General features: G+C 49.8%; 1 protein-coding gene across 1 annotated transcript; it reads right to left on the reverse strand.

Annotated features, from left to right (window-relative positions):
* Nucleotides 1-410: 410 nt before the first annotated feature.
* On the reverse strand, nucleotides 411-10,550 carry LOC142280376 (N-alpha-acetyltransferase 50-like). Its single transcript, XM_075332726.1, has 5 exons — nucleotides 10,302-10,550; nucleotides 2,700-2,836; nucleotides 2,441-2,560; nucleotides 1,141-1,207; nucleotides 411-543 (listed from the first exon to the last, which is right to left on the reverse strand). The coding sequence occupies exons 1-5, from the start codon at nucleotides 10,307-10,309 to the stop codon at nucleotides 411-413; spliced, it is 465 nt and encodes a 154-aa protein (XP_075188841.1). The 5' UTR covers nucleotides 10,310-10,550.
* Between the last annotated feature and the right edge of the window lie 1,162 nt (nucleotides 10,551-11,712).

An 11,712-nucleotide genomic window follows, 5' to 3' on the forward strand; every position in this document is an offset into this window, starting at 1 on the left:
CATGACAAAGGGACGTCATCCCTGGAAGCAGCCCATACAGTCTAGCATCTACACTGATCTCAGTGTGACGCTGGAGAGGTTTGCGCGCTCAAGAGATTATGGCCGGGTACTTGCTGATAACAGTCACAGCCCCGTCCATAATCACTTGCCTGTGCACACGTCACCAGCAGTCACAGTGCTCAGTCCTGTGAGACTGGCACTGGGCATGCACGGGGATGGCTGGAGCAGTGGGCGGTGCATCAGATATGGAAAGGAGCGATGGGGGCGGCATACAGGACCAGGAGGCAGAATAACGGACGGCAGAGAGCCCGCCCCCGTGTCAGATTTACAGAAGCTGCATACAAAAAGGTAGAACTTTATAAAGGCTTTATTTTGGTCTCACATGGGGCACAATAATAACAGGGACCTTCCTAGAATGCAGCCCAGGAGCTGCAGAGGGGGAATCTTTTAGCTTTTGGGCGAAATTTCTGATGACAGGTTCCCTTTAATATCAGCTTCCAGTTGCCTGCTGTACCTCGGCTTGTTTTAGAAAAATGGGGGACCCTGCAACAAAAAAAAAAAAAAATAAAAAGAAAAAAAAATTATATATAATAAATTATTATTACTATTTAAAAGTGTGGGATTCCTTCTATTTCTCATAACCAACCAAGGTACAGCAGACAGCTGAGGGTTGCAGCAGAACCCCATGTCAAGAATGCACACTGCAGATTTGGGTCTTCAAAAAAAAAAAAAAAAAAAAAAAAAAAAGCACCCTCTGGCAGAAAAAAATGCATGTTTTTTATTTGGTTTTGGTCTGCGCTTGTCAAACATTATCAATGGCAAGACAGGGAAAAATGCAGACGTCACATGCTGCAGAAAAACTGCAGCAAAAGCTGTAAGGAAAAAAGAAGCAACGTGGGCACAGCATTTTGGATTTCCCCAGACTTTTCTGGGGAAGGACCGCTAGAAGCTTTTGAATACAAACTGCACTGCAATACTGCACTGCTAACTTTGACACTTATTTTCGTGGCCAGCGTCCGCGGTTGGACCCCCAGAATTCACACATTCATCACGGATCGTGTAGATCGGTGTTTATGGGACGCCCTTTTTAGTTGGCCGGTATAATGATCCTGTACATATAATGTAAAGCTGAAAACTTACAGATAGATGTTGTCAAAGGTGCCGTCCTTTTCACAAATGTTTAATACGTGGTTCAGCATCTTTGTTCCTGAAAAAATAAAATTAAATAAACAGAATATTTTGCAAAAAAATTCCAAATGCTGAAAAATTGCAAAAAAACTGATAGCACTATTGTTTTTGAGATATTTTATTCACAGTCTTCACTATATGGTAAAACTGATGTGTGGGTGTGATGCCTGAGGTCGGTGCGAGTTCGTAGACACCAAACATGTATAGGTTTACTTTTATCTAAGGAGTTACAAAAAAAACAAACAAAAAAAAACAGAAGTTTGTCCAAAAAAAAAAAGTGGCGCACGTTTTACGCCATTTTCAGTGACTCAGTGTTCTCATTTTTCGGGATCTGGGGCTCAGTGACTGCTTATTTTTTGCGTCTCAGGCTGACGTTTCTAATGGTACCATTTTTGCACAGATGCTACGTTTTGATCGCCTGTTATTGCATTTAGCGCAAATTTGTGGCGACCAAAAAAAAAAAAAAATGTAATTTTGGAATTTGGATTTTTTGTGCCGCCACACCATTTACCGATCAGATTAATTGATTTTCTATTTTGATAGATCAGGAATTTCCGAACGCAGCGATACCAAATGTGTATATTTTTATTTTTTTAACCCTTTAATTTTCAATTTTTGAATATTTAGGTTTAAAACTTTTTTATTTTACTAGTCCCCCTAGGGGACTATATGAACCAACAGTCTGATCGCTCATCATTTCTGCTGATCACAGCTACACAGCCGTGATCAGCACAAATACTCACCTTTTGTTACTTGCAGCACTAGGCTGGATGAAACAGGAAGTGAGTCAAGTGAGCTACAGGAGTCATCACATGACTGTGCTACCATAACAACAACCGGAAGTCACATCACGTCAAGCGACTTCCGGTATCGGCCGGTGAGTAAATGTTTACCGCCGATGCCATTATAATGGCGCTGTCACATACTGACAGCGCCATTTAAGGGGTTAAAAATGCACAGGCAGATAACGATTCTGCTTGTGCCTGGCAGGCCCACATTAGAGCTGAAAAAAATCAGCTGAGAGGTGCGCCGATGTCTGCTACAAGCTGCTTGCAGCAGAACACAAGCAGTAACACTGACCGCTAGGATGCAAGATTACTGCCCGCGGTCGTGAAGGGGTTAAAATAAAGTTAAAATACCACGGCAGGAGTTGGCGCCAGCAGTGAAATCGGCCCCACGTGATCTCAGTCATCGGCCAAGCAGATCTGCACATAATCGCTGGGACCACATTATAGGAAGGAGCCGTACATACCTATTCCTAGCCGGCGGTACGGTGCCAGGCAGCCGAGGGTCATGATATAAAGTCTCTTCTGATTCTGGGAGTGGTCGACTCTACAACATACGGCTCCAACTGCAATGTCATTGAAGTAAGCTGCAACAAGAAAAGACAAGACCATCATCTGTCATGGAGGAGCGGAGGCTAGCCGGGCGCTGCAGCATCTGCGGCCGTCACGACTGGAGCGCCACCTGCGTATCACAGGGTGAATATACTCAGCACGTCGCCCCCTTACCAAGTTTCGCCAGCTCCCCGACCTCCAGGACGTCTTTGTAGAACTTGTCATTGTAGCTGACGGGGAAGATGACCTGGTTCAGCCGCTTCAGCTGCTTTATGTTGTGTGGAGTCACGTCTCCCAACTCGATCCGGCTACTGGAACAAAGCAAGACATCCTTACAATCATTCCAAAAAGTCACCGCAGCCGCCAAAGTCTCAGAAGTCACCAAATACAAAGTAACTCAAGAGACAACTTGAGTGCTCGAAACGTTGCTTCCTCCTTAAGCTATGTGCCCACGGGACTCTATCTGCGGATTTTGATGCAGAAAAATCCGCATCTTTCCCCCGGAATCCGCACCTCTTCATAGGTGCGGATTTGATGCGGATCTGACGCGGATTTTGCGTTTTTTTTTAATTCAATTGAATAGGCAAAATCCGCACGAAAATCCACAACAATAAGGCTATGTGGCCAAGGGACTATCTGCGGATTTTTCTGCATCAAAATCCGCAGCTTTCCCCCGGAATCCGCACCTTTTCATAGGTGCGGATTTGACGATTTTTTTTTAATTCAATTGAATAGGCAAAATCCGCACGAAAATCCGCAATAATTGACATGCTGCAGATTTTTCCGCACGATTTCTGCTGCGGAAAAATCCGCAGCGTGGGCACAGCATTTCCCAAATGCCATAGAAATGGCTGGGGAGTAGCTGTGCTGCAGATTTCTGGAAAATCTGCGGCTTTTCCGCGAGAAATCTGCGGCAAAATCCGCAGCGTGGGCACAGCCTTAACATCATGGAGTCGGCCCGTGTTATACATTCTCACTGGGGGTCCGGGATCTGGCCACCATCAGTAGCCGGTGAGAACGGGCCACAGACTTGCGTTACAATCTATACCATAGCCCCTTCAACCAAGCCATTTTGGGGCCCCCCGAATAAACAGAAACCTGTGACTGGTCAGATGCTTCCTACATCCGAAGGGAACACTATTTTTACCTTTCCTATTTGCCCCCCCCCATTCTGCACATTAATCAGTGGCGCCACCTAGAGGAATACAGCAAATGAAGCGTACACAAGACCTGGTGTAGGAGTCATGAATCCGGAGGATCAGGATACACAGAGGTCAGGTTTTAGCTATAGGTTTTTGGCTGTGTGGCCTCCGTGAACAGATTTGTGGCTCGAGGATTATTGGTTTCCATCAGGACGTGGAAAGCAGCCCCCTCGGCGGTTCTTGGACACCGTGTGGGGGTATTTGGCACACGCCGAGCAGATTATATGATGTCACGCTGCAGACCCCCGCGGTGCAAATAGATAGGACGGTCCCAGTAATAATCCATTGTCAGCCGGGGTAGGACGACGTGCTTCACACTCACCAGGACGCGGCCACGCTTCCATCGCTCATCACTATAAATAGGCTCTGACCGTCCGGAGAAGGAATGCGGAGCCCTGAAACGGATCCCAGCGCAGATCGCTCCACCAAAAGCTATTTACAGCCATCGCTTGTTAAATTTAGTTGCAACCACATGGACTGTGCTGAGCGCGGGGGACAGAGGATGCAAGGAATGACGACCGGAGGAGCGGCGGCAGCGTGCAGACACCAAGGGGGCGCGGAGGGCAAATTAAAACAATCCTTGTGCATCGCTTTTGCAAATGTTTTAACACCTTCCTACAGATTAGGCCAAGAGGGCAGAGATCTACGTGCACAACGTGAAGGATCAGAGATGACTCTGATCTGTCGTCATTTAACCCTTCCAAATCACGGCCACTGAACACATGGTGCGGCAATCAAGATGAGGGGAGCAGAGAGGGTCCGGCAGCTGGGGGAAATAGGACGCAGGATTCTGTAGATACCCTGCACTATCACTTCTGGCTGCACTACAATAAGGGCCCCCCGTCGTTAATTATACACGGTGGGGCAGATATTAGCGCATTGGAGCATTTCACTATATCTTATAGCAACCGCTGACCAGCAGAAGTACAAGAACCCGTCCAGGATCGCCGCTGCAATAGGAGAGCAGATGTGGAGAGCTTTCTAAGAGGCGCTGCCAAGAGGGGAAGGTAGACTTGGCTGCAAGAGGCGCTCAAATCCAGTCTGCAAATCCCATGATTTTCCCGGATTTTATAGGACGCGAGGGACCGAGGAGCAGACGAAGGAACGCTTCTCCCGGAGCCTGCAGACGAGGAAGAAAAAGAGGGCCGCTCAATTCTGGACTATTAACTGTTCAGTGTCACAAAAGTCAACAATCAGTACTAGGGAAAATGTGTGTGCACCCCGTTCCTGGAGTGTGAACATTGTAGATTCAGAATGAAGGCAGCAAATCCACAGTGATACATATGAAAACAACGTGTGACTGAGGGCACCACCTCATCTGACGCAGTCACAATCTCCTCCTTACTGGTCACAGACTGGGGGTGTCCAGGGACATTGCCCCGCTAAATGCAGACTCGATGGGGTGGCGGTCGCTGGGTAATGTGCTGCTTTAGTTTGAGGCTTTTTTTTGCAGCAATTTGGCCTGTTTCTGAATAATTTATAAAGGGCTATTATCAGAGTTGCTGTCGTTTACCATTTTCTAAGGCTGGTAACGCTGATGAACTTATCCTCTGCAGCAGAGCTCATTCTTGACTTTCCCTGTCCTGGGCCAATTTCTTACAAGAGCCATTTTCATCATAGCAATTCCAATAAGAACAAGGAAACCCATTAAATTAACGGAGGAGTCTAAAACGTGACCGATACTGTATGACACGTCACTACACGTCTCACCACTAGGGGCAGTATAAAAGCTGAACAGCAGAGACATACAATCAATATCAGACAGGGTTCATGGGTTTCTGTCCAATGAAACAAGGCAAATATTCCTCTTATCTACCCTATAGTGACATGGTGCCCCCATACAAACCCCCCATAAAACATCCACTCTATGCTCCGGCAAATGAGACACCCCCAGTACCAAAAGAGGCATAACAATAACAAACATGATAGTTTTTTGGGGTGAAAATATGGAAGGGGGGAGGGGTGTGTGTGTGTGTGTGTGTGTAATTTTTTCATTAGTATCTATAGCGCGCCAGGTACCATAGCTCAGTCCTATAACCCCCAATGATAGGATATTGATGACATTGTAAAACAAAAGTTAATATCTTATGCCGGGGAAGAGGGACCCCCAATTCTTCTAGAATTTACAAAGGTTTGAAGAATTATATTTGCGGCCGTTCATGGTTCCGCATCAAACAATGAAACTGATGTGTGAATACTGCCTAAACTGAACGGTGCTGAGGATTTGGCGTTACACTGTGGATTGTCACAGAGGACTTAACCCTTTGCAATGCGCCGCCCTCTGTGCCCTGGTGGGGTCAGTTCACACCCGTAGCGCAGTTGCTTTTCTGCACATTGTACGGTGACTAATTCCCTAACATGTAACTACAACCACTCCTACATTACCCGGGGGCCGAGGAGCTCACAGATCCGATTTCCTTGTTAAATTGTTAATAGACGTCAGTGGTAGACGCTCTGGATACGATCACACAGAAAAACCACAGACGTCGGTGTCCGGGCGCGAGCGTCTCCTCCATCTGTTCTGCGAGTGATAGCACAGACTGACAAACTGGTGACCAAGTACCATGACCGGGGCGGGTACCATCAGGGGCACTGGGTTGTGGTGGCACCTCGCACATCACAGCTTACCATCCCTATGCCTTAGTAATCACTTTCCAATCACGTTTTGTGGCCCCAAAGTGTCGCTCCAGGGCACCAGACCCCAGCGTATACAGCAACATAATGTGACGGGAGTTTACCCCATGGTTTATAGATGGGAAGTAGCTCCAGGCACTAGTAACGCAGGTTTAAGAAATACATTTTGATGCCTTAGAAGGAATGAAATGTACAGTAAAAGGTCAGTGCAGACAAGCACCGACAAGCCAGGAGTCTAAGGCCGTGTGCACACTGAGTATATGGTTGCATGGAAAAACGCTGATACAAGTGGACAAACCCAAAGTTACAGGTCAGCAGCAAACGTCAAGGTGCACTGCTGACGGCTTCAGGGGACTATGGATAGATCTGCATGGCGGAGGGCACCAGGGCATGGGTGAGGGGTTTTAGAAATGCTCGATGGAGGGCAGCAGAAAAATGGTAAGAAAAAATGCCCAGTGGAGGGCAGCGGGGGTTTTAGAAATTCCCAGTGGAGGGCAGCAGAGTTGGTAAGAACTGCCCAGTGGAGGGCAGCAGAGTTGGTAAGAACTGCCCAGTGGAGGGCAGCAGAGTTGGTAAGAACTGCCCAGTGGAGGGCAGCGTGGGTGGTGAGGGCGGTTAGAAATGCCCAGGAGGGCAGCAGCGTGGGGGAGGGAATAGCCGAGAGTTAGACCCAGTGGAGGAGATGAAATGTCCAATGGAATGGAGGGCAGCCTGGTTGAGGGGGCAGGGCTAGCCCAGGATTAGGCCCAGCGGAAGGCAGCGTTTGGATGATGGAAGGCCCCGGCAGCAAATGGGGTAAGTCCCGGCGGCAGATAAAGGGATTTTGAAGGCTTGGATCACAGGTTTTGTTTAAATTTTACTACTGGATAATAAAATTGCAGCAAAGAGTGAACAAGGTCTTAAGGAACATCTCAAAGTTTTTAGTGACACATTTGCAGCTGCATCTCCCCCTTCTCCCCTATTTCTGAGAAGCAGTAGGTTCAGGTCACAGATGGAGCCGTCTGTACTTAACAGCAGCCCTGCCTTGTGTCTGCCATATACACAGCATATTGCGAAAATGAAACAGACACTATGGACTGGAGCATAAAACACAGCGACCGCCGGAGCAGACGTAGCCACACTGAGAATGGTCACGGAAGTGAACCCCAATGATTGGGTGTCTACAGCTCCAGAAGCTGAGGGACAGGGGACAGCCTGGAATCTGTATAGCACATGACTGAGTTATTCCATACTCTGCCTCATCATAGCGTAGCGGTATGGGCCACACTAATATGTAACCTGCCACGACCCCAACTTGCACGTCACAAAAGATGCAGATACCCCTCGGTATAACGTGGCCTTTGGCCGTGCGTCGTGTGTGCGAGCCTCCTGCAGGGAACACTTTGCTCACGGTGTCACTTTTAAAAAGGCACTTTTCCATTAAAATTCATTGTATGTTACAAAAATCAAAATTATGGAGAAACCTTAGTCACAAGCTGCCGAAATAATCTGCACAAAAAATTAACCGTGTGGAGGAGTAAATGTGCAATAAATCTGCAAGCGGAGTAAAATAAAAAAAATACAAAAATTTAATAGCACTTTGTGTGGAAATTCTCAGAACATTTTTTCAGAAATTCACCGGTTGATTTTGCTGTGAAATCTCAAAACCTGGAGAGTAAAAGTCACCGGATTAATCACAACCGCGGCGGCCGATTCCACGGCACAAACGTGGAGTTTCCATGCATTTGTGGATTTTACTTCAGATAATTGCAAACATTAGACCTGTACCTTCCACTTCACCTAAACCAGGAAAGCTGGGACATAAACTGACACATGACAAAGCCAAACCGCACCTCAGCTTCCGCACAGACAGCGCCCCGCACCTCAGCTTCTGCACAGACAGCGCCCCGCACCTCAGCTTCTGCACAGACAGCGCCCCGCACCTCAGCTTCTGCACAGACAGCGCCCCGCACCTCAGCTTCTGCACAGACAGCGCCCCGCACCTCAGCTTCTGCACAGACAGCGCCCCGCACCTCAGCTTCTGCACAGACAGCGCCCCGCACCTCAGCTTCTGCACAGACAGCGCCCCGCACCTCAGCTTCTGCACAGACAGCGCCCCGCACCTCAGCTTCTGCACAGACAGCGCCCCGCACCTCAGCTTCTGCACAGACAGTCCCCCGCACCTCAGCTTCTGCACAGACAGCGCCCCGCACCTCAGCTTCTGCACAGACAGCGCCCCGCACCTCAGCTTCTGCACAGACAGCGCCCCGCACCTCAGCTTCTGCACAGACAGCGCCCCGCACCTCAGCTTCTGCACAGACAGCGCCCCGCACCTCAGCTTCTGCACAGACAGTCCCGCAGCTCAGGGATGAAATCTTACAGCTCATCAACTTTTAATATGTGCAGTATTCAAACTACGAACTGCCACTCTGCGCCTCCCAGGGCGTCCCGACAACCGCCGCTCTACACCTCCTGGGGCATCCAGACGACAGGCCACCAGTTTACACCTCCCGACAACCACAGGCCGCTGCTTCACATATATCCCCGACAACCACTGCTTCACATATATCCCCGACAACCACTGCTTCACATATATCCCCGACAACCACTGCTTCACATATATCCCCGACAACCACTGCTTCACATATATCCCCGACAACCACTGCTTCACATATATCCCCGACAACCACTGCTTCACATATATCCCCGACAACCACTGCTTCACATATATCCCCGACAACCACTGCTTCACATATATCCCCGACAACCACTGCTTCACATATATCCCCGACAACCACTGCTTCACATATATCCCCGACAACCACTGCTTCACATATATCCCCGACAACCACTGCTTCACATATATCCCCGACAACCACTGCTTCACATATATCCCCGACAACCACTGCTTCACATATATCCCCGACAACCACTGCTTCACATATATCCCCGACAACCACTGCTTCACATATATCCCCGACAACCACTGCTTCACATATATCCCCGACAACCACTGCTTCACATATATCCCCGACAACCACTGCTTCACACATATCCCCGACAACCACTGCTTCACACATATCCCCGACAACCACTGCTTCACACATATCCCCGACAACCACTGCTTCACACATATCCCGACAACCACTGCTTCACACATATCCCGACAACCACTGCTTCACACATATCCCGACAACCACTGCTTCACACATATCCCGACAACCACTGCTTCACACATATCCCGACAACCACTGCTTCACACATATCCCGACAACCACTGCTTCACACATATCCCGACAACCACTGCTTCACACATATCCCGACAACCACTGCTTCACACATATCCCGACAACCACTGCTTCACACATATCCCGACAACCACTGCTTCACACATATCCCGACAACCACTGCTTCACACATATCCCGACAACCACTGCTTCACACATATCCCGACAACCACTGCTTCACACATATCCCGACAACCACTGCTTCACATATATCCCGACAACCACTGCTTCACATATATCCCGACAACCACTGCTTCACATATATCCCGACAACCACTGCTTCACATATCCCGACAACCACTGCTTTACATATCCCGACAACCACTGCTTCACATATATCCCGACAACCACAGGCCGCTGCTTTACACCTCCCGACAACCACTGCTTTACACCTCCCGACAACCACTGCTTTACACCTCCCGGCAACTATGGGCCGCTGGTCTACACCTCCCGGGGTGTCTTGACAACCACAGGCCGCTGCTTTACACCTCCTGACAACCTCGCACTGCCGGATTAGCAGATGGCCATGCATAAATGCCGAGCTTCCAGGAGAGCCGCGCAGGGTGTCCTGGGCCGCAGGGTCTCCATACTCGGGCCGGGCCTGCTGCTCAGGCTCCGGGCTGCTCCCGATACACACCCGGCCCAGCACAGCCTCACAGGACATGACAGCTCACCCCTTCATGGTGGCAGCGGCGGCGGCGGCTGCTCGGAGGCCCGGGCTGTAGGATGGGGAGCTCAGGGCGGAGGCTCAGTCCCGGGTGTCGCTGGTGACAGTTCTCCCCCGTCTCTGAGGTAACCTGGGGTCTCTCTCCTCCTCCCCCACCACCTGCACCACGTGACCGGCCACCCCACACTCCTCTGAATGGCGCGAAGGCTCCCAAGCCGGGGAGAACGGTGCACGCATGCGCACAGCACGCGCCAATCACCGCACCCGAAACGAGGAAGTGAGTGCGCGCCTGCGCAGGCCCGGAACCAATCGAAAGGCGATAAGGTGAAATGCACCGTGCGCAGGCGCGTTGCGGGACAGCGTGACATCGGCGGCCATTAATAGAGATACGCGCATGCGTAATAGTAGTGAAAGGTCGTGGCAAAATAAAAGGGGGAGGGGGATGACTATCTGGGTGCGCATGCGTGGTGTGTCCATCGTATTTGGGCCTATGTGCAATAAAGTAGTATCTGATGGTAACTGACAGGAAGCAGCATTTCCATGGAGACGAGCCAGCAGGATTTCCCCAGACACAGTGCAGGCCTCCATACTGGTGACCACCTTCACTTCAGATTGGATCTTTGCACAATTAACCATTGATGAAGGTGCAGACGTTGGTGCCTCCTGTGACTGGCGGTGCAGCGGGGCGGGGGCCTATGGTCAGCTCCTCGGTGTATATTCCTCCTCCGCCGTCCTCCTGGCTTCACCCCTTCATTTAAATTTTGCGCCGTGTCACCTTTGCCGGCGCATTCGCATTGGTATTGTAATTATGTCTTCATCAAAATGGTGCCGGAGTCAGCGCATGCGCGTACCGCGATCTCCACCGCCATTTTAGTGTAGACACTGGAAACGACTGAGCGGCATCAGCGCAGATTAAAGGGAACCGGTCACCAAATTTTGACCTTCTAAACTAAAGCTAGCACCTTAATCCGCGTCTGTACTGCATGCTATAAAAAGGTGCAAGTTACCCCCTGACCCTCCCGGAGACCCCAAAAACAGCTCTATAAAATCTCCCGCCCTATATGAAAGTTGTCCGGTCCAATGGGCTCCTAATCTGCGCCTCCCGTCGCCTCCTCCTATGCTGATTGACGCCTCAGACGCCATCCACGTAGGGGGGGAAAAAGCTCATTATTCCCGGCTCATGCAGGCACACCCTTCCCTGTTGCTGGCAGAGCGGAAAACATAGGTGCGCCTGCGTGAACCGGAGAGTTCTCTGCACAGGCGCGAGATTGTGATGTGGATGAAGCGGGTAACATTCACATCGCCAGGCAAAATCTCACGCTTGTGCAGAGAACTAGTCGTGTCGCGCAGGCGCACCCATGTACTCAGCTCTGACCACAATAGGGAAGAGCAAAGGTGCGCCTGCACAAGCCGGGGAT

The sequence above is a fragment of the Anomaloglossus baeobatrachus genome, chromosome 2 (genome assembly GCF_048569485.1).
Source record: "Anomaloglossus baeobatrachus isolate aAnoBae1 chromosome 2, aAnoBae1.hap1, whole genome shotgun sequence".
Taxonomy (NCBI): Eukaryota; Metazoa; Chordata; class Amphibia; order Anura; family Aromobatidae; genus Anomaloglossus; species Anomaloglossus baeobatrachus.